Source organism: Dermacentor albipictus, chromosome 2 (assembly GCF_038994185.2).
Source record: "Dermacentor albipictus isolate Rhodes 1998 colony chromosome 2, USDA_Dalb.pri_finalv2, whole genome shotgun sequence".
Classification (NCBI taxonomy): domain Eukaryota; kingdom Metazoa; phylum Arthropoda; class Arachnida; order Ixodida; family Ixodidae; genus Dermacentor; species Dermacentor albipictus.
In genome coordinates, this window is record NC_091822.1 from 66,303,548 (window position 1) to 66,328,022 (window position 24,475).

The 24,475-nt window shown below is 42.3% G+C and overlaps 1 protein-coding gene across 1 annotated transcript in view; it reads right to left on the reverse strand.

The window, feature by feature from the left end:
• Positions 1-24,300, reverse strand: part of Mvk (Mevalonate kinase) — a 36,112-nt gene extending 11,812 nt beyond the window's left edge. Inside the window, exons 1-3 of the mRNA XM_065433626.1 lie at positions 23,906-24,300; positions 23,364-23,508; positions 21,656-21,806 (exon numbers count right to left, since the gene is read on the reverse strand). Coding sequence (XP_065289698.1) covers positions 21,656-21,806; positions 23,364-23,508; positions 23,906-23,983 — 374 coding nt within the window. The 5' untranslated portion in view covers positions 23,984-24,300. The remainder of the gene's footprint in view (positions 1-21,655; positions 21,807-23,363; positions 23,509-23,905) is intronic.
• Positions 24,301-24,475: the final 175 nt, after the last annotated feature.

The following is a 24,475-nucleotide window of genomic DNA, read 5'->3' on the forward strand; positions in this document are numbered from 1 at the left end:
GCAATGACAAGGAAACCCAGAGGCAGCAAGGCCCAATAAAAGAAAGAATGGAAAAGCAGAAAGTCATCTGTCAAACAGTTAGCAGAAGTTGTTCAATTGTGCTAAGAGACCAGAAAAACATTTGCACCTTAGAGCCACTGAAATTTGAGCAAGCTTGTAGTGACCTTGCTTTAAAGGGCACCTAAACTTCCTCTGATAATTCAAAAAGCAGTTGTGTGCTTCTTTCCAGGCTTTTCGGGTAATTTTTTTGTGCATCATGATGCTAACAAGGGCATACATGCGACATCACCAGGGCTGTCACTTGGCCTGCATATGAGGGACATCAGTTCCAATCCATCTGCTGACACGTGTTTGGCATGCAGTCGTGTACCCATCCTTACTCCTCGTCTCACTTGCCTGTCATGTGCAATTAGCTGATTTCACCTCGCGTAGCGCGTTTAGCACAGCACGTGTGGTGGCAACAGTGTGTAGCCAAGAACTGTGGGGTCCTGATAAGCAGAAGTTGACGGTGCTTTCAAATGAGAAAAGAACTCCAACATGATGTTCAGTGCTGATGTAGTGTCCATGTGTCTTCTACAGAAGTACAGAAGTATGTGGCAAGGAGAAAAGGGCACCCGTGGCAAGGTAGTGGACTTGACAGGGAAACTGCTCACTCGCCTTTGAACTCGAAGCAGTTTAGAGGCCCTGTAGGCTATACCATTGCCAGACGTTTTCCTTTTTTCCTGCTTACATCTTCCACGCATATCAATATGTTCACCAGAGGAAGTGTGTGCTGCAATATATAGTTGTTTCACAGGGAGTCATCAAAGAATGAAGTGGAAAACGATGCTGCGTTAAAAGAGAAAGCAGGAAGAAAAAGAAAAATATCAAGGTCTCTTATCGGAATAGTGAACTTTTCAGCAATTATAACCCCACGAGAGCTGAACAGATGCTGAGCGGCGAAATTTTGACATATGCCTGAAGCATGGACATAATGGTGCAAGATGTGCTGCCATGTGAGGTATGCAACATATTAAAAAAAAAGAAAGCTTTAGAAACCAAACAATTGGAATTTTCTTTTACAAGCACACAAAATAAAAAGTCATGTAGCCCCCATAATTTACACTTGTTTTGAAAATCCTTGAGTTGTTCCAGATATGTTGCGCACAACTCGAAAATGCACCCATAATTTTGTTATTTTCACTGCCGTGAGGGTGCACAACAGTTGTGCGTGACTGCAGTAACAATTTCAAAAGATGAAGCGCCAACAGAGACAGCACGCCAATGAAGAAATAACAATGACAGAACAAGGCACTACTTGCATCTGTTTATTGAGCTTCAAAAGTGGCTGAATATGTAGCCATGGGGAGAGGGGGAAGAAAAAGAGGGAGCACTGAATGGTATGAGTATGAATGGTAATGTGTGAGAACACAGAAGATGTATAGGAAAGGAATCACAAGATTAATCAAAATCTAAAACCTACCTAAAAACACATGCTTTCATTTCTGTAAATATTCAGAGACACAGAAACAGGATTGACAAAGATGTCCCCTCTTTTCTTAATCTGGTTGGCCTCAAACAGTGCACGCACCACAGCATCTTTGCTTTGAAAATGATTGTTGCATCATGAAGCCTTGCTTCACATACTTGCTTATTCTCATTCCCACAGGCCTTGCAATGAAGTGGCAAGTTTGAGCTATACCTAACCATTTTTCAGCGAAAGCTTGTGTTCCCGCAGGTGTTCATTAATACATTGGACAGTTTGACCTTTTCCCACAGTTCAGCGGTATGTGGTATGCGACCCATTATTCACATTTCACAAAAGGGTTTGTATGTTTAATAGAAAATTCTGCTTTCTTAGAGTCATCAGATATAATCAGGCGGCAAAAAGTAGCAAGTTTCCGAGGCACAGAAAAGAAACCCGGAATTTGATATTTCACGGCGACGTGTTCAAGATGATGTGCCACTTTGTGAGAATGCGGTATCACCACTGGTTTAGCTTTCTTTTCCAATGCTTGACCTTCTTCACTGCTTCTTTTTCTTTCTCTTTTTGCCTTCTTCAACAGTGCCTCCAAAACTGCCCTCAAAACCAAACAAGAAAAAACAGCCTTTCTTAACTTCAAAATCTGTTTGTCAAAGCTTTCATGTTCAGTTCTTGTTCAGTGCCCCCTCTTTTTCCTCCCCTTCTCCCCATGGGTATATACTCAGCTGCTTTTGACCTCCATAAACAGTTGCAAGTAGCGCCTTTTCCTGTCATTGTTGTTTCTTCATTGGTGTGCTGTCTGTATTGGCCCTTCTTCTTTTGAAAGCTATGAACCAACTAGCCCCACAACATGTTCTACTGTATCAACAAGCACTTCTGTGTATATAAAGGCTGTAGTTTTAAATGCAAATGCATTATATAGCTCATGAGGTGGAAAATCCGGCATAGTTATCAGCATTAGCATGACCACCAAGGTCCAAAAAGTCATTGAACCCTTGACCTTTGGTGCGAGTCTAACCAATTACCTTTGTGTTTAATTAAGGTAAAGCTAATTAATGAACAATTAATTATGATAGAGTTAATCAAGGTACTCAAACCCACGACCTTTGGTGGGAGTCGATATCTGGACCTGTGGTGGGAGTCGAACCCACAACCATGCGTTGTGCACACCTTGTGGTGCGCACCGTTGGTCTTGTTGGGACACTTCTGCTGATGTGGCCACTTGAGTCACATGACTCCGCCAGTAGTGCCACTGGATGTCACCACACTTCTGCTGACATGGCCACAATGCTTCGCATTCATCCACATGGGGATAACTAAGTGCTTCTTGAATTTAAAAATTTTTGTTAGTGTGTGAATTTTCATCACTTCTTTACCAAATTGGGTCAGGCGATTACATGTAACGATGTATATTTGTTGGATAATTAATTTGATTTGGATACGCACTTGGCTCAACCAAAATACTTAGAAAACCATTATTGTGTATGAGCCTAGCTACAGAAAAGCAAGGCCAGGCCGGCAAACAGGCTAGGCTTGATACATTGCACAGACAGGACAGACAACTAGATGTGGAGGGCCAAGACAGCATTCCTTCTCTCATCTCTTACCATTAGCTCATTGCTTTAGTCATTAGCTCATCTTCATAGCTGGCTTCAGCTTTGATGTTATTAAAGGGACGCTAAAGACAAATAAAAAGTCAAGCTAAAGTGATAGATTACTGCTCAAGAATCTCTAAGGCGTCAATATTATAGTGAACAGAGCTTTAATAATCGAGAAGTCGAGGTAAATGCAGGACATGATTAGAGACTCCCCTGGGGCATTCAAGCACTTGCCCGATGATGAAGGCACTCCTCAGTTAAATTCTGTCTCTAGTACTCAACTACTCATTGCAAAAAACATCCTCGTAATGTGTTATAAGATGAAATAAAATGCTACTTGTTTAGTTCCATTTCATGGTCAGAAAAAAGAACTCATTGAAATTACCATTGACAATGACGTGGGCGGTCGAAAGATTTTGTTTTCACTCGACTCTGCGCCACCCATGCTTTCGTGTTTCAGTACTTTCCTGATCGCATAGTGCTGCTGGTTTTGCTTGCTCGCGAAACTTGTACAAACTGCAAATAGCAGAGAATTCAACTTCCATGTGATGTCGCGGGATGCCCGAATGGTCTATGTCACTTGACCAAAAACAAGCTGCAGTGGCGAATTCGCCGCTCTGTCTTGGCTCAGTGCCGCCATCTGTCAGGCGCTGTTCTACTCACCGACAGCAGCAAAGGGCGGTAATAGCATACGCAACGTCACCACTCCCCCAGTTGGATGGCGGGAGATTTGAATTTCGAAAAAGGTATTCAGACCATTCGGATACAATTTTCTCGCAAACTAAGTCTCTTCTTGGCACTAAACAAGCGTTTCAAGGTTTCTGGAATGGTATTTAAACAGTCCACATCGACTTAGTATTTGCCTTTGGTGTCCCATTAAATTTCCACACAACAGCTTTAATGAAGCAAAGTGACGTCACATAGGTTTCACAGCATGTACCTGCATAGGAAAGCACAAACTAAAGTACATTTGATTCTTTTTTATCACATAGATTTCTGTATAAGACATGTGTTAGGCTACGGAGTCCAATACAAGCTTCAGCCACATATGGTAGCACTATGAGAAAAATCATGGCTATAAAATTGTTGTTCACATGATCATGTTTGGACACATTCGCTTGTTCTTGCACATTTTCCTTTCATTTAGCAATGCTATTTCGTAGTTGCTGAAACTCAGTGACAGAGGTGGTGTCGCTCGAATCACACCCCAGTTACAATAAACGAGAGGAATAAAGAGGCCCGAGGGACTAGGTTTTTTTGTTAGCTACAACGATGTGAAGAAGACTGACAATGAAGCCAGAGAAAGTAGTGGCAAATTAATTGTCATGTTTAATTGAAATCATGGAAATAATAAAAGAAAAATGGAAACAAGAGTGGACGAAAAGGCAACTTGCTACAGCTGGGAGCTTAGCACAGATGTTCCACATTACACATATGGTGCTTTAATTACCAATTATGCTGCTGCAGCGGCTATTCTCTGATCCACTTTCTTGGATATACGCGTATATGTGCAAGATTATCCCTGGTAGTGTTGCCCAGTGCCACTCAAGGCCATATTAGCAGATGTGGAACACACTTTTTCACCGTAGGTGTCACATAGTGCGTGAGCTTAGGAGCAGGCCACTGGCCCATAAAGCTTCGTATGCTACCTCATGGCATCAAGGCTGTCAAAGTAAAGGCCCTCGCTATGCCATGAGCAAGAGGATCTGAGGGGCTTCATATTTTTGTTGGTTACAACCATATGAAGAAGACAGACTATGAAGCCAGGCAAAGCATAGGGAAAATTGACATATTTAGTTGAAATGCAATAATATGGAAAGAAAGAAATGAAAGTGGACTGCACTGAGTGAAGATAAAGGAAGTGCCAAGATGACCAGGCGCAGAGGGACAAGAAAAGGAAGAGAAGGATGACGAAGTGTGGCAACAGGGTCCCACTGTGGCTGGAGCACATATGCATGTGACGTGGTCAAATGAGCAGTGACCTCAGCCTGCTGCGATTAGGTTATGCGTGTGCACAAAAGGGCATGGTCACTAGACAAGCTGGAGGAGAAGAAAGACAGTGGCTGTCAGCCGAGATAAAAAAACACATTAAATTAAGGGGTTTTATGTGTCAAAACCACGATCTGATTATGAGGAACACCGTAGTGGGGGACCCTGCAAATTTGGACCACCTGGGGTTCTTTAACGTGCACCTAAATCTAAGTACACAGGTGTTTTTGCATTTTGCCTCCACTAAAATGCGGCTGCCGTGGGCCGGGATTCGATCCTGCGACCTTGTGCTTAGCAGCCCAACACCATAGCCACTAAGCAACCGCGGCAGGTAAACGATATTGGATGCAGCTGACATTCCTGGGGCCCTCAACAATCTAAAGCAGCCAACCAGGTACCACTCAGCAGGAGCGAGGTCCAAGGCTGTCTCGCAGTTCTGCGGTAACGGGAACTGGCAGCCAAAATCCAGGACGGCTATGTGGGCAACATCCACAGAGTACCAGGCCGAGGTGTGTACGGTTGCCTGGGACAACTATTAGGCAACTCTGACTAATTGCGACATGATAGACTTCATAACACATTATCTTAAAATCCATTACACAGTTCATTGAGGCAAACAATGTCCTCCATCCATGCCAACATGGCTTCAGGATCGGTCTGTCTACCGTTACTCAACTCGTTGAGATACTACATGATTTTGCCAAAGCAATTAACGACCAGAAACAAATAGATGTAATTCACCTAGACTTCTCAAAGGCCTTTTATCGTGTCTGCCATGCTAAACTACTTCTAAAGCTTAAACATATACTAGGAGATGGGCCAATTTTTCGTTGGATTAGCAATTACTTATCTGACCGCCGCCAGTTTGTTCAGTTAGGCTTCCACGCTTCTGAATCTGTACCAGTACTTTCTGGTGTACCCAGGGTTCCGTTTTGGCCCCTATCCTGTTTCTTTTGTTCATAAATGACATAACTAATCAGATTGAATCCAAAATTAGGTTATTTGCAGATGACTGCGTCCTGCATAGAGAAGTACTAAACCAGCAAGACCAAATTAGTTTTAACAAGGGTTTTTCTTTGATAGTCCAATGGTGTGAAAACTAGCAAATGGCCATCAACTTCGATAAAACAGTTTCAATGTCAGTAACAGAAAAGAAATCCAAGCATACTTTTTCATACGGCTGTGATAATACTATACTTAACACTGTCACTCAGTACAAGTACTTGGGCGTTATCATATCATGAGACTTAGGATGGTCGGCTCATGTAGAGCACGTAGCAAGTAAAGCGATGCGAAAGCTTATGTTCTTAAAACGGGCCCTGCGACACTCTACGAAGGAAGCCAAGCTCTTGGCCTATGTTACAATCATACGTCCTGTCTTAGAATATGCGAACGTGGCGTGGTTTCCCTTTGCCCAAAATCAAATCGCTACTCTTGAGGCTGTCCAGCAAAAAGCCGCGCGGTTTATCTAACCGATTTCGGCGCACTGACTTGCCTACTCAGATGCTATCAGAGATCGGCCTTCACACACTAAGCAGTCGTGCGATGCTGTACCGACTCAAATTTTTGTATCTCATCCTGCATAATAAGGTTCATGTGGATTCTAACACCTATATTTCCTATAACACATCCAGAGAAACCCGTAACAAGCATCACCTTACACTCCAAGAATATTCTTGCACTAACAATACATTCAGCTTTTCGTTCTTCCCGCAAGCTGTTCGTGATTGGAACGCTTTAGCCCAGATGTCGCACAGCCCACTGTTGACAAATTTGTTGAATTTGTTGGCCCAACAGTACTCTCAATCATAACTAAATGATGTTATCAACATTCTCTTTATCATTGTATTAATTATCAAATGTTTTTGTAAATGTGTGATGCGAAATGATGGATGATGTTATCAATTGTATAACCATGTGCTTATCCTTCTTTTCTTCCTTTTTGTCTCTTTGCAAAACATCATATGTAACTGAAATAAGCTCTTTGTGTGTTGTGTTTTTGCCATGCTTATTGCTGTTAACACAGGTCAATGAAATTCTACGCTTACTAAGTACCCTTTTGTATTCTTATGTAAATGCCTGTCCTACAATGTCTACAGACCCTTCTAACCCACTCCTGTAAAAATCCCTGATGGGATTGACAGTATCACAAAATAAATAAATAATGACCCCCTCTCCTCTGCTTGCCATCACCAGCCTATAGCATGAGCCCCGCCACACCTGCTCATCTGAGTACTAATACAATAGGAGTGTCAAATCTAGTTTAACTGCATGTTAGCAGTTCATGTAGGAACGTGTGGAACTCCTTAGTATTGTAGAGACCAAGCTAAGACTTTCCGCAGTAACCTTGAGCTCCCAATGTATGCTCCTACTGTGTTTTATGTGCATGTTTTGTTTATTTTCTTTTTCTGATACTTTAAAGAGACTTGTGCATGTTTTGCTTATAGTGAGTGCCCTGTCTGTCTCTTGTGTCCATTTCTCGATGCACTGCACAAGCATGGTGAAGGTCCACTAAACGACCACACTACTTGGATAGAAAGATGAATTGCCAAAGTGGCAGTAATAATGCCAATTGACAGCAGGAAGACCCTGCTAAACAAAGAGAAAACAAAGAGAAACAAGAATGACTGAATATATCTGAGAATGTATGACTGAACTGCTGGAAAGTTGCTTTGCACCTTTCAATTTTTCACTCCCCCAATCTTAGTAGCAGGCTAGACTCTTCCAACTGACACCTAGACCAATCAGAATACCACCACAGTCATCTCTAAGAGACTGTACCCTCGACTGTCACTTAGGATATTGCCCTGAATCCAGCACAGCAGTAATATTCTTATGTTGGGAATGGTGTTTACACATTGGTATGTGCACTTTATGTGACATGCAGAGGTCACATTCATGATTTACAGTGTGCAAAAATATGGAGACAAGGAAATGTAGGGGGTGGTCACTGGTATTCTATTTTAACTACAGGTTTATCGAAAATATGTGATGTGTGAATATACAGAAACACACACGCACACACGAAAAAACAAACGAAGAAAGCAGGGAACAATATTTGGAGCACATGTAGAAAGCACATGTAGAGACGTTTAGAAAGAAAAGGTAACAAAATCGGGATCGACCTGGGGTGACGTGTACCTGCATGGGATCTAGCTAAGCAATCTCATTTTCAGTTAGAGTGATAGATTCCCCGGTGACACAAGATTGTGTATGCTTTTCAATATAGATAGCTTTGACAATTTAACATGTCTGCTGATCTATGTGCCTCGTTAGAATAAACCTTTAAATGAAAGTCAGTGCTCCTGTCTTCCCTACTTTTCCTTGTCTCTGTCATTCTGCGCTAAAAGTCATGGATATGTTCCAACTTGCCTCGTGCTACAATCTTGTACAGAACTTACACAGTGCTGTGAGTTATGTCATGTGCCTCAAACTGTAGACCGAACAGTATGTGTTTGCCCTCCATTACGTGCACTATGGACCAGACATTAGCTATTACTCTTGCCTTTCTCGGCAGCCAATCACCGTCGGAGCAAGTTAGTCGAGAGCCCTTGGCAGGACCGTAAGTATAGTTTTCAGGCCTTTCTTACCTGACTTCTCAAAGAGCATGGGTTTGGACTCCAGGCTTTGAGCAAATCAGTCCGTCGCATGCCTTGCCTCTTCCCTCTCTCTCTGTCCTTGTCGCCGCCCTCTTTCTTTCTCTCTTCCCCTTCCCATAGCACAGAGTGAGTGGCTAGAGAAACCCAAACAAAACTGCATTTGACAGGAAAATGCAGGCCTGAAGTGATCAACTGTGGTTGAACAATGACTGTTGCTGTAGTCAACATTTCAACAAGGGGTCCTATGTTTGTCACAGCAGCAGCTGCTTTCCTTAACAGAGCTTGCATACACATAGCTCGCTCTGCCCCATCCCCACTAGTGGAGGAGAAGGAGAATAAGCTGGTGCAGGGTAGGGTGATAGAAGTTGGGGTGTTCAAAAAAATAAAAAGTGGTTTGGCATTTAGTTTAGGAACGGGCTCTTTCCTTTTAAAGTGACAGCTTTCTTTATAGCTAGTTTGGCCACCTTGGATGGTTGGACCATCTTGCAAAATGAACAGTGGCACACAAGCAGTGACCCAAGTTGTCTTCACTAGCTTTGGCCTCTGGGCCCGCAGAGACGACTTGCTGCTGTCTATACAACTCCGGTCACTGGGCACATGCCCAGACAGTACTGCATTATGTGATATAGGTATGTGACCATTCTTGGCCAGTCCCCAACAACGGCAAGGTGACACATGGGGTATGTAGGCCTAAATATATTACAGCAATAGCACCCCTTCTGCAAGAGATACCTCCATGTCAAGCATGGCCACTTGCTGGACAGCCATTGCGATGAAGTTGCAACCAGGATACTAGTGACAGTGGGGGTTACTACGGAGTTTCAACTGAGGTGCAGTGATTACAACAAGATGCACTGTGTCCAGGCGTCATTCGGCATTGTGGTTCCCTGAGAGATTGCCACTTCGTGCATCTGCTTACCCAAGCAACCCTAGCCGACTGCCGATGCTGGTCCGATTGTTGAGAAATAGTCGGAAGCCGGCTTCACTGGCCACCTGCCTTCTGAAAACAGTTGGCCCGACATCTACTTCCAGCTACATCGGCACGTGGCCGGCCACACGGGCTGGGCCCCCGTCAGAGCGCGACTGGACGGCGAGTGCGCCAAACGCTCGTCGGTGCGACAAGCCGGCAATGCATCAGGCCTGCTTTAGTTGCCAATTGAGCTTTGGGTCCACACATTTTTTTGTTAGACAGCATAAAATATATTGCACTAAGTACATAACTACGATCATAACAAGCGTTTTGCATGCTGCCACAGCTGATGCAGACTGCAGAAGCACCAGACTGCGACTCTGGACTTCTTTAAATCCTTTTTTAATGACTTTGCTCGTACTGCTGCTTGGTTTCAACTCATTTTTTGCTAAAAGGCTGCATTTTTTTTTTGTTCGCACTGGTAAAACGTTTTGCATTGCTGTTCAACTGGTTCGTTCACAGCTGGTTCGGATCGACTGGGTAGGAGGTGCCTTTTCGCATGAATTATGGCAAGAAGAAATACTAATTAAACACTGTGAAAAACGCAAGAACCTCTGCAAACTTTGAGTGCGAATGAACAAGCAAAGTAAAGGATTCTTTTAAAGCTTGTTAGAGCAAACGCGCATGCCTACTTCCAGCGACAAGCTGATATACCTTCTGGTGGCTCGGGCTAAGCGAAAATAAAGAGAAGGAAGTAAAGGAAAACATGATCTTGGATTATAGCGCAAAGTGACACAGACAAAGACTAGAAGCAGACAGGACGTATCTGACAGGACGGTCTGTGTTCATGTCACTTCGCGCAACAATCCAAGATCATGTTACCCTGCCAACTCGCCCAATTTTCTATCCTTTTGCAAAGGAAAACAGTCCAGCAGCGAGAAAGAATGCGGGCAAGAAGGGAGAACTGAGCCCAACGTCGGGTAGCGTGGCCGGGTAACCACAGTATGGAGCTAGGAGGGGAAAGAAGAAAAAAAGAAAAAGAAAAAAAATGTGCGCCACCAGGGAAGGCAGGGGAGAAGCGCGCGAAACTTTTCTTTTCGACCGTTTTTATTTTCCCTCCATGTTTTCGACTAGTCTCTGCAGCTGCATGACATCATCTGGAGTTGTATGCTGCGCTTGCGGCAGAGAAGCCAGCAGTGTCTGTCGTCAGTAAATTTTTACTAAACGGTGCAATCTATCTGAGCCCAAGGTGAAAAATTCAGAAACATGGCCAAGGCAGCACCACAAAAGCACTTGCATGCGGAAAAAATTCACATTGATGCATACGCTATAGTGCATTGCAATAAATGTACAGACTATTTGGAATATCTCTTTTTATTCAGCATAGTTTTACCTATACAGCTATACCTAATATAGTTATAAATTTGCCTGAAACCATGGAATGGCTTAGAACAGGCATTATTATATAGGTTTCTTTTTTCTTGCCCATCAAAGCTGCTGTCAACTTTATATGCTTTCACGTATAGCGCTTTCATACATCGCTCTTTGCCAAGACGACGGAATGACACCACTTCCCAAACGAAAGACTGCGCGCTGCATGCAGGCGCCCACATAACCTAGCTCCCACATAACCTATAGCTCCCATGTGAAAGAAAGCTTTGCCATTAAAATATCCGACTCATGCGTGTAGTGCCTCAGTATACGAAATCGCATCCGTGGGAAGTCTCATTGTGGATATCTTATATATGTGAGTAGAATATTACCCTGCACTTCTGGCACATTTACGAAAAAAAAGAGTTGTTCAATGTGATCGAAATTTCGGTTTCCGCGTTAGGATATATATGTTTTCTGGTTTGTATATGAGGCTATGATGTACTGTCATGCTAAATATGAGCTACAACGCAAATGTGCGTGGTAAAGCGGTCACGCATTGTATTTCGCACTGAGCGTGATGGTACCTGTCAAATCAAGACAACCGAATGTCCGAAATAATGTGTACTTGTTAAAAACATATACCATAATGCATAAACGGAGATTTATGCCTAAATGAGCATTTGTAGTTATTAACATAATGGAACGAATGGGTACAACCACACACAGAGACACACCTAGCTGGAGTGCCTGGATGCTGGCGTAAGTTGACCATTGTTAGTGTTTACTTTGTACAATTAAAACAATATGATCAAATAACAATACTATAAAAGGTGGTGGTCTTTGCGTGCTGCTACCAGTGTCATCGGGTATAGTAGAGGTTCAATTCAATTCAATTCAATTCTTTATTTGCAGACATAGAACACACAGAAATACCAGAACTGGTTGGACCCATAGCCACAGGCTAGTGTCGGGTCCAATAAAAAATGAACAACAATTGCAAGTACAAAGCAATTAAAATACATCACGTGCATACACGTATTTGTCGCATACCATTAAGTTGCACGGGCGTACACAGTGAAATGCGAAGCAGTGAGAAGCATCTTATACTATTAAACATTTCTAAGTAAATACAATACACTAGTTAGGAGAATTGCAGGCAAGCTTCTGCATTATTATGAACACACAATATTAATCTAGACAAAATCGAAACTCTGCAGGTGTCAGCGAGTTACTAAAGAAAAGAAAGGACATCATGATTGGTACCATTGAAAAGTATTATTGAGGCTAAGCAAGTATTTCTTAAGTACCGATGAAAAATTATTTGCTTGTTTTATTTCTGCTGGTAGTTTATTCCAAATTTTTTACCCTGAAAACTGTAGCAAACGTTGTCCGTAAATATTTTTAGTTGGAGGAAGATTAAAATTACCGCACGTTTGATTTCTGGTCGCACGATTAGATGAGTAAAATATAGAAACATGAAAAGGGAGGTTGTGTTTAACAATGTTGAAGACACACGTGGCAATTTTTAATTCGTGTATCTTGTCATACGGCAACACATTCATTCTATTAAATAAAATCAGACTTGGTTTATCGAAACTTGAATGGGTAATTATTCTCAGGGCGCGCTTTTGTAGTTTGCGTACAGGTTCAAGATAAGTTTTGTATGTCGTACCCCATGATTCATTACAATATGCGATATGGCTATGGATGAGTGCAAAATATAAAATACGCAGTGTGTTAGTATCGAGACTATGCCGTGCTTGTGAGAGCGCATAGCATCCTGATGCGAGCTTTTTACAAACTGCGCTTATTTGTTCCTGCCAGTGCAGATTGCTGTCGAAAATCACGCCAAGATAATGAAATGAGTTGACTTCGTCTAATGGAAAATAGTTTATTTCTAAATTTAATGATTTAGCAGGAAAGGTATTGTTACGCGTTCGAAATACCACATACTTGGTTTTACTGACGTTAATCGTAAGTTTGTTCATTGAGAACCATTCACTTGCTTTTTTCAACTCTTCGTTTGCTTTAGTTTCAAGATCACAAGTGTTATCGGCTGTTACTACAATACAAGTGTCGTCGGCGTACATAAGGGTTTCACTTGTACCAAAAATAAGTGGGAAGTCGTTAATGTATAATGAAAATAAAAGAGGTCCAAGGACGGATCCTTGAGGGACTCCAGTGCGCACATGCTTAGGCGATGATGCAATATTGTTCATTCTTACTACTTGAACTCTTTCACGAAGGTAATCAGTAAGAAGATCTAATGAGCGACCGCGGAAGCCATAATGTTGTAGTTTATGTAAGAGTATGTTGTGATCAACTGTATCGAATGCTTTTTTTAGGTCCAGGAATATGACACATACAAGTATATTATTTCGCAAAGCTTCATTAATCATTTGAGTTAGCGTTAACACTGCTGACGAGGTTGAATGATTCGGACGAAAGCCATGTTGCTGTGGGCACATAACCTTGTACTTATCAATAAATTTGTGGAACCGATGCGTTAGAATTTTTTCAAATATAGTATTAATGGTACTGAGCACGGATATCGGCCTGTAATTGCAAGGGTCATTTCGGTCTCCCTCTTTGAAGATAGGGACAACCTTAGCTATCTTCAGCTGAGACGGATATCTAGAACAGTTCACGGAGTGGTTAAACAAGTGGCATAATACTGGCCCTAACATATCTATATTCTCTTTTATCATTCGAATAGAAATACCATCTAGTCCGGAGGCTTTAGAGACTGACATCTTATTGACTGTTGCCATCACGTCTTCAAGTTCAATGGTATACATAACGAAAGTGTTAGGTACGGGACTCTGGAAGATAGATATATTTTCTGATTCACTAAACTTTTCAGCCAGGGATGGACCGATACATGCGAAGTATGTGTTAAAATTCTCTACAACGTCATTATCAGTGGTTTCGGGAAGCACAGTTAGCTTGCGTTGTTTTCCAGTGATTTCGTTTACGATTTCCCACAGCTTTTTTGTGTTACCAGCGGTCTGTGTAATTAGGTGAGCATAATAGGCCCTTTTGCGCGATCGAATCATAGCGACAGATTTATTCCGCTGTTCTTTGAATTGCTTTAAGTAGTATATGTTATCTTTATTATGGCGCCATTTGTCATGCCAGTATTCTTTGGCCTTAAGTGTTTCAAGTATGTGCTTTGTCATCCAAGGGCACATGGGCGTATCATGTCGACCCTTCGAAACCTTGCGATTACTCCTATCTACGGCGATATTAAGATATGCAATTAGGTTATTTATTTCAATGTCGATATCCTCGTGCAAGATGTCACTGAAATTAATGCGAAGTATTTCTTCTCGTAATAGCTTGTAATCTATTTTCATTCCAATGCTGTTTCTTATTTCTTTGGTACTAGTTGGATGATCTAAAGCGGCAAAGATAGGTAGATGATCAGAGATTGGCTCTTGGTAAACGCCTCCGGTAACCCCTTTGTGTAGATTTGTTAATGCGTGGTCAATTAAAGACGAAGATGCCTTAGTTATACGCGTCGGCGACGTAATTAAATTACGATAGTTGTAAGATTGCAACAAATAGCTGTAGTCGTGGTTGTGCATGTCATACGTGTTTATGTTCATGTCACCTACTGTAATCACTGGTTCATTTCGCTGCTTTGACACAGCGCAGAAAATTGTTTCCAGCTTATCGAGGAATCCTGCGAGGTTACCACTCGGTGGCCGATAAACTACACCAATGACGACGCCACACTCTAGCCGAATGAAAAGGGATTCAATGTCATTGCAACTATATGTGGCCGCTGGAACTTTACTATACGATATATTATCTTTTACAAACAATGCAACGCCGCCCCCGCGTGAACGTGAGTCGCGCGCGTTTGATTCTGTTCTGTAACCTGGAAGCCCGATTGTTTCACTTTTCCGCAGCCACGTCTCAGTTGTTGCAATTACACTGAACGAATGTTCATGTAGCGACAGGAAAGCAGAAAGCAAGTCTACGTTTTTATTAATACTACGGATATTGCAATGAAAAACTGATGTAGATTTTGCTCTAAAAAGATTGTCAATCTCTTTGATTGAATAAGCCATTGTTAACGAAAAGGGTGTGCAAGTTATAAAAGTACTTAAACTATTTCTGCTAAGTCTTCTTCACGTGTTAGATGCACTACTTTGGAGTTCTCAGATTTCTGCATTAGTATTTTCCCCTCAGAAACCCATGCAAATTTCCATCCTTTCTCTCGTTTTTGTTGAATGGCTTTTCCCAGCAAGATCTTGTTTTCGGGGCACAAGTGTTCGTTTACGTACACTGGATCGCTATTCTGAAAACCCAGCATGGCTGTATTCAGTCGCTTCTTTTTGGCTGCCTTCAACAGTTTGTCACGAACTGATCTGGATGTGAACTTCACAACTACGTTTGGAGGCGTATTGTTCTTCGATGGGACGCGGTGAGCTACGTCAATGTCACCATCAGAAAGCTGGACGGACAAGGAAGATGCGACTTTTCCGATTGTTCCGAGGACGTCTTCATTGTCAGCCTTTGGTATACCTCTTAATTCCAGGTTATTACGCCTGCTGTACTGCTTTAACTCAATAAGCTGCTTTTTCGTTTCCTGAAGCTCTTTGTTTAGCCTTAGGTTCTCTTTCTTGCATTCCAGGCCCTGGTTTTTCACTTCGGTAAGCTCAAGTCGAAGACTTTTCATTTCTTTGTGGTAATCTTCAAAGTTTTCGTTCATGTACCCGATTGATTGTCTGATGGAAGTGAGCTCAGCTTTCACTGAGTTATTCGTCTCATCAATCTTGTTCATCTCCTTTTTTAGGTCACCCATTGCGTCAACAAATTTAGAGGACATCTCAACGAGCACCTTTGATACTTCTTTAATACTAGCTGGCGCCTTTTCAACCAAGGCCTTAGCAATATCCGACAGAGCGTCAGTCTTGCTAGAAACCATTTCTACAGTTAACTAGGCACACTTGCAAACCTTAACACAACCGGGTAAACACTATAGAGACACACTGTGGTACACTGTGGCAGCAGTGACAGCAAAACTTCAGAAGAAGTTTAAAGAGGCAAAAGAAAAAACAAATGCTAACCTGCAATGTGAAGCAGGAACCGTTTAGCAGATGCACAGTCGATGCTGTCACTGCTGCCAAATGATGTCTCTCCGGAGCATTGCCGTCTTTATAAGCTGCAAGTTGGTCACGAGGTCCTGGTGTCCAGCGCCGTTTGAATAGGAACGATCCGGCTTTGCGCAGTTGCCCAGCTCAGTCGGTCGTCACCTTTATCGTAGGCCAGTTCGCCAGCGATGCTGATACGGTTTTCGGGCTTTTGTAGGCGGCAAATCTGCAATGTGAAGCAGGAACCGTTTAGCAGATGCACAGTCGATGCTGTCACTGCTGCCAAATGATGTCTCTCCGGAGCATTGCCGTCTTTATAAGCTGCAAGTTGGTCACGAGGTCCTGGTGTCCAGCGCCGTTTGAATAGGAACGATCCGGCTTTGCGCAGTTGCCCAGCTCAGTCGGTCGTCACCTTTATCGTAGGCCAGTTCGCCAGCGATGCTGATACGGTTTTCGGGCTTTTGTAGGCGGCAAATCTGCAATGTGAAGCAGGAACCGTTTAGCAGATGCACAGTCGATGCTGTCACTGCTGCCAAAATGACAGAGGTTGTGCAGCATGAGAGCATGTGAGCTACAGAAGAGACGACACACGAGAGATACACATATTATAATATATAATATACTAATTGCACGAATACAGCGCGAGTTTTTTCCCCAAAATTTCCAGCCTCGGAACGTGCCTCGCTATATATTCGGGTTCGTGACATGAACATAACGTGTTCTATTTTTCCTTTACTTTATCTAGTGCTGAGATTTCACCGTGTGCAAGAGCGCGCGAGCTGGGAGTCGCCACTGTGCATTTCGCACCGCCTTTATTCTCCCCACTTTAAAACGCTTTTAGTGCGGCATCAATGTGGTTACAGCGTATTAATCGAAACCTTGTGCAGGACAATTGGCAGTGATGTGTAGGTGCACCAAGCGAGCAGCCTTCGTCATACAATGCGTGAAAGGCTTTGCCATGTTCGATTCTATTACGGGCATTTCTGAAGCGCTGCCTGTCGAATAACTGAGGTCGCATGGGGAGCGGAAACAGTTCCCGCCGATGGTGACAAAGAAGTCAGCAGTAACAATGAGTAATTCTGCAGGCACTCGTGCTTTCACGAGTGCCTGTATTTTGCGTCGGCAGTTCGCAGTAATGAGGAATAAATTGTGCCTTGCAAGCACCGACTTTTATGCATCGTTTCGTGTTTCCTTGCAGCATGAGTCATATATATATATATATAAGTCTTCCTAAAAGTTGTCGTCTCTTTCCTGCTTTCCTGCATGTGTATATCTATATCTATATATATATACGCACACACACGCACACACATACATATAGTGTTTTCTGAGACCGACAGTCCACTCTTGCGTTATATTCGTGGTCGCGTCATTTACGTGCATATATGGTAAGTGTTTAGTTGGTTTCTGAGTAATGTGTTACACGGGACCATGCACACAGTCCTACAGCGGCTGAACCAATTCTTATATTTTAAGCTGCGTAAATGCAGCTTTGCCTTGCAGAGGCCGCCAAATTTAATGTCTTGTCATCGGTCACAAGAAAAGTGAGCATAATAAAGTAACGTGGCACGAAAAGTCTTTACCAGTGGTTCAGGCAGGAATTGAACACTTTACATTGAAATTGAGCCTTTGGGCCAATGCATTCACATGCACCAGTGCATTCCGACAGGCTGTGCAGTGCTTTGAAGAAGTGAGAGGCAGCAATTTTTGTTGTTGTTTCCGCGTAATGAATGTTGACAGATGAATATATGATGACGGAATATAGACCAGCTATATAAAAGCAACAACGGCGGTTCGTTACATGGGGAAAACAGCAACCTTCACATACAGGTGCTAGTGACAGTTCATCTGGCAGTTAGATCAACTTCTGGCTAAAGGATGGGTCTGTGTTTTATTCTGGACTAATCAAACCCTAGTAATTAGAGGGAATTGTGAAATCAGAATCAAATTTATTTTCGCCATATATGCGGGTGCGCACGAAATGACCACTATTATGAGAGCAAGAGTATGTGGAGACCAGTGTGCAACTTGCAAGAAGAAGACATATCACGGAAGTATTACATTTCCTTTACCAAAAATCACAAGATTTCAATACTTCGGAAAACGGATATGTTTGCAACACTATTATATTGTTCATTATTGCTTTCTTTTTTTGTAGGTAAACTATAGAGAAAATAACTATTTAAGGGGGAACAAAATATAATAAAGTGGATATTGCATTATATAATTCTCGTAATAGTCATCTGCACAGCGGAAAGAGTCAAGCAAAATTGTTCGCGGACGGTGTGTTAATTGTAAACGGTCCTGTCGCATCTCAGTAAAAATCGTCAGACGATATAAGTGCAGGCGACTCGTGGACTGTACAGTTCAGGAAAACATTTCAGTTGGATGTTTCCACTGGGGAGTGTGAAAGAGGTGATTACACGAAGCCTAATGGTGAACTGATGTCAAAATCTGCAATTTTTGCAGCTATTGTGAATTCATCTAAGAATAATTAAGGCTGTATATCTCAGTCAATGTCAGTCATACAAATGGAGCATTTCTGCTGTCGATGTGTATTTGATTGGGAAGAACTAGAGTCAGATCAAATTATTCCAACGTTTGCTCAATGAACTAATGACCTTCAACAATCAAGCAGTTGAGAATTAATAAATTTATGGTACATCATGAGTGTTTTTTCAAGCTCCATCTCCTGCTAGGCATATCTACCATTTTTGTTCAAAGCTCCCTAGAAGTTTGCATTAATAAGATCTTGATGAGGGCTAGTTGGTTCATACTTAGAACTGAGGTTTAAACAGCGCGAGAAAGACAAGGACACAAGGAAACAAAATACCACAGACAAGCGCTGCCTGCCAACTGGAAGCTTATTTGAAATTCACCGGACATTTATACCTTTTTCAGCATAGGCATGCGCATACCAGTCACAAAAACGTCTGCAAATCAGCAACATTATAATCATTCATCCAAAAATGTTATTTCTTTTCCCGACAAGGCAAGAGAGGGAGTGCTTTCCATGGAGTGGAGCTGCCGTGTCTCGCTGTGCAAGATATACGCACTCATAAGTGGCATTTTAATTTCACGTTGAGTAGTGCATGACCGCCTTTGTCAAGTGAAAAAAACTAGCTTTGTATTGCGCAAATGGTTTTGCAATGTATGAACTCCTTGTTTTTTGTCTTTTTTTTTTCTGACAGTAAGAAAAAAAAGAAGAGCTTTATATGAGAACAGGTCAAGTGTTAATTTGAGGTGTACTTTCAGGTATATATTTTTAATATTATTTTTTCATCTTGTAAGCAAGGCATATTTTCTATTATTTTTTTCTAGGAAACACTGGAACGACCCTGCTTAAATCGAAGCATGGTGTGCGAATGACCTGTTACACTCAGAACTGTTATCACCATTCGGGAAGAAATCGGGTAAGACGCTTGTCTGGTTGTCATTGCGGAAAAGTCATAATTAATTCAAAGTCGCTTTTGCTCCTTCCCACATATTAACAAACAAAACTGTAAATACCCAGTACTGTAGGATATACGTCTGCTGCATTGTAGGTAAGAATGGATTGTGTGTGGCACACCCCCGCATGTGGACTAGAGTAGATCTAGGAACATCGGACAAAAAGACACATACGTGAAACACTGTGGATAACCCATATGTAAGTTGTTCCTCAACTGTTCTGTTGTCGCATTTTCATGGTTTATGTGTAAAACTTTGTCACCGCAGTCTCGACGTGATGTAAACCTTTATACTTATCTCATGGCAGTCTTCGTGCTATTTTGTTTGCGCATGACATGTGTTGTCGTATTCATTTATCGCGCTCCCTGGATGTATATCTTTTTCAACTATATTCTGAGCCAAGCCAGTAAATCGATCCTTCCTGTCCTCGTATTTCCTTGGGTGATCCTAAAGCGTGAATCACGTCACAGAAGTTGAACGCACTAATTTTCACTGGAAGCGCACAGTATATGTCTATTACATGCGTGTGCAACAACAAAATAATAATTTTGTCTCTGGCTGTACCAGGATCAGGATTTCTTGCACACAAATGTGAAAAAGTCCACTAAATCATCTGCATGGTTCACAGAGTTATTCATTATTATATTATTTGTTTGTTTCAGTTTGTATGAGCACTGTAACTATCCAAGTTACGCTCTCGATGGGGACAGAGAAATGCCGGATACTGTACCATTCAGAGCCAAGAACATGGGAACGGCTGAGAGAGCCTCCCAGGTAGTATGCGAAACTCTCACAGCAGACCAGCGCTGTCCTTTAGCTGTGTCATACTATTTCAGTGAACCAAGACTGCTCGCAAATTGTCCACACTGCTGCACGAAAAAATTATAGTACTTTATAGTTGCAAAATAAACACCTAAAGAGAGAAAACATCGCGTTCACATGTTTCTTTTGTTGTGGGTTACGTATTTATACTAACGAGTACAGAGAATAATTAGTGGTGTTTAATTATGTTTCACAGGTGAATTACGTGCATATTGCATATATTAATTGCCAGCATGGGTTAACGCCTCAAATAAACTGTATATCGTTGACCTAAAAACGCAACATGCAGCAAAAAAAGAAAAACCTGATGTGTTTTTTTTATATATAATAAAAGAAATAATAAAAAAACATCTGCACCCAGCCGATGGCCCACGGCAAACCAGTGCTTACAAAATGTTGGGTTGTAGTCGGCCCATGTGCAGTGTGCACTTGGCCACGTCGGCTACAGAGGTCGGGACTAAGTCACTTGCTGATTGTCGCTATACGCGAGGCCATTGTCAATCCCCGATGACGGCCCCCCCTTCGGGTGCCGAGGTCGGGCCAACCGTTTTGCAGTCAGCCAGAGACGTCAGACCGATTTTGTAATGGGGACTTTCTGCTGCTTAAGTATGTGTCCACAGAATTTCATGATTCACGGATGGCATGGGGATATATGCAGCAGGTTACACAAAAAAGCTATCGCTTTTCATGTTTGATGGTTTCTGCCACTATTTTTCCTTGGTTATTTCTTGGTCGGTGGCTCTTCCTTTTTTCTTCTATTTTTACTGCTCGTTTTTAAAACATCTGGACCGTTTATCATCTGAGTTTTTGTTTTTTTGAAAAACTGGGCACACCTGCAGATTGACAGTTCCTGCTTACAAACATAAATTCTTTTCCATTTTTTGTTATCCAAACTTTTTGCGGGAACCGACAGCAGTACCCCACAGTGCTTCCTCTATCACAGCTGAACAACAAACTCCATTTTTCTTCCTTTGTTCTTTGAACACTTCGACTTCACCTACCCTACTCTATGCATCAGCTTATTCTTCTCCTCCTCCCCCATTTAGGATGAGGGAGAGAGAGAGAGAGCTACCTGTACATTGATGCCGCAAAGGAAAGCAGTTGCTGCCCTGGCAAGGACAAATCCTCTTGTTGATGCATTGGCTACAGCAACATCTTTGTTGAACAACTCTGGCTACAGGAATGCCCTTTACTTTTCATAAGCTTACTCTGTATCCCTCTCTCCTTTGGCTGACTTATGATTGTTTTTTGAAATTTTCTCTCTCGGTACTGTTGTGTGCAGACTATTTAATTATATAGTTATATCTGCATGTAAACTACAACTGCGGTTACAGTGCATTCGTACCTACCCATCGTTGTGCCTTAATGTGATGCCAGTGAATAAAAAGAGGAATGCAAGCTTCGCCTGGTCTCCAGGTTTGAAGGACCTTGCATCAACGTCGAAGGTGCTGCAAATATCTGGCAGAAGGGTGGTGAACGTGATGACACTGGCCGTGTAGCCTGCAAGAAAATTCTGAATATGTTTAATGTGTGGCAACCATGCTGCCATATGGCTTTAAGTCACATGCGATCAACTTGTGCTACTTTGGACTTGTGTCTCACTTAATGTCCTCTTTTATTTTAACTCTTCCCTTATTTTTCTCCATTCTTCCACTCTGTATCTTCTTCCCTTACCGTGGGGCATGTATAAGGTGTCCACTTGGAAGTTCAACAGTTATTACACTCGTGGCTTTTTGTTCCCCACTCCCTCCTTCCTTTTCTATGAATACAATAAATTACTACAACTGCCAAATGCTCTTGTTCAAACTAATGTAAGTGTGAACTATGCAAACCAAAAAAATGGCTGTGGCTTAGGTAAGGTTAAGCCCAGGATGCGAAGCATACTAGCCTTTATTTTAGTTGTTGAACCACTGTTTAGCCTGGTGAACTGCTGTTGCTTGGCTATATTTGGTTCGGCTAGACGAAGAAACAACTCATGCATTACTTCTTCGCCTTCAAGAGTGGAACGCGACAGCGTTCCCGTCGACCCGCCAAGGGGTGTAAGACAATGGGCTACAGGGCAGCGACTACGCGCCCCGCATTGGACGCGGTGAGCGTCGAGCAAAGCAGCGTTCGGCGCGGCAACGAAATGTGCGCCTGAGCAAGAGACGCACGCCTTAGAAACAGCGCGTTTCTAAGGCAACACCGCATTCACTAGAGGCGCTTTTGTACCGCTTTGAAGCGTTGTACTCGTGGCTCAGTGGTAGCGTCTCCGTCCCACACTCCGGAGACCCTGGTTCGATTCCCACCCAGCCCGTCTTGCAAGAGTTGAGCCAAAGCCACTTCTCCTCTGTCGTGACGTCACGGTGTCACGTGATTTCATGGTCACCGCCGCGCCTGAGGAGCTGGGTTGAGCCCTCGTAATATGCTTCGCATAATAAAATATGACCACAAATATATTCATGGGTTATCACACATACACTAACCCGGCTGCAGGTCACATTCAAACAGATACGTACAGTCAGAATAGATACTTGCATGGATACATGCATGGGTCGTTAACAGTGCTTTGTTTTTTCACAAATACCAAACACGGGCATGTTTTGGCCAGTGATTCCCTTAATAAAATGCACTCTCGGCCTGATAATTCTTGTCAGTCTTGCTCCACCCCTTGTGAAACAGAAAAAGTTGAACATCACACTTTAAATTGTTTGAAATAATTAAGCGACTTCTGGACATAGCAGCACAAGCAAAATTTCGAGGTTTGTTTGAATTAACTGGGATTTTGAATTATCCGCGTTTAGATGTCGCGCGATCGAGATCAGTATGCACTATATCTATCTATCTATCTATCTATCTATCTATCTATCTATCTATCTATCTATCTATCTATCTATCTATATATACATATATATATATATATATATACATATATATATATATACATATATATATATATATATATATATATATATATATATATATATATATATATATATATATATATATATATATATATATATATATATATATATATATATATATATATATATATATATATGCGGATGTTCAACGCACCTTCTTTGGGAACAGTGAAAACTTCAAACTTGCTGACGGGCCAGGCTTCGACGAAGTCGAGATCCGAAGCTTCCAAGACAATGAACGACTCATGCTCGCAGCGAGTGACGCGGGTCCGCAGGTTGACGCTAGCTGCGACCGCGGCCTCGAGAAAAGGGGTAAGCAGAAGAAATATTAAAAGCCCTCGACAGATACATATATATTCAATGCGCGACACAAACGACATGCAATCTATATGAAACACGGCCCACTCGATCCGCAGCTAAAGCTCGATCGAGCAGCACGAGGGGAAAATATATACATATATATATAGAAATGAAAAAGAAAAGATAAACCAGCGACGGCGACGAATATCGAGTTCGAGGAAAAAGTGGCGCGTTTTGTTTTCCCAAGCAGGACGGAAGCTCACGCACGAGCGAGCTAGCTTCGGCTCGGTGGACTCAGCGCATAGTACAGGGAAAACGCCGGCTAAAGTAAACTTTGTTGAGATCCGCCTAGACGACAGGAAACACCAAGTATATTGCGCAGTACTGCAAACTCACCTTGCCGTAGACGACGGCGTGCTCTCCGTGAATTATGGTTTTTCCCGGCGCTGATGCTGCAGTGGTACAGACGGCCATCGTAGCAGACGATGCCACGCGCTCGAGTCACGAAACAAAAGCGCGATCAAACCGGCCTACAACATACTTAACATGCGCTTTGTTTTGGTTTTGGTTTTTTCCATTGTACGCAGACTGTAGTTGCTTTCTGGTCTAATTTGGCGCGTCTTAACTTTACAAAGCATACCTAAGTTCCTAGCTGTGGGTGACGTCTTTCAATACACTTACCGTAATATGTGTTCTTATATTGAAATAAAAGCAAAATAATTAATACCTTAGAGAAGCCTCACAAACTGAGGCTTCATTTAGAAAAATAAATATATCAGAGTAGACTTACAACTTTACTGAATCCATAGTTCTAGAATAAATATTTTTAATGTCGCTTACGGTTAAGTTTTGCTTACTATGAAACTTTACAAAAATTGTGTTACTGCTACGACGTTTGTAACTCCGCGGCCTAAACCAGCGTACTTGTCCTCCTCTCTACGCCGCCACGCCGCTTGCTTTCCTCCT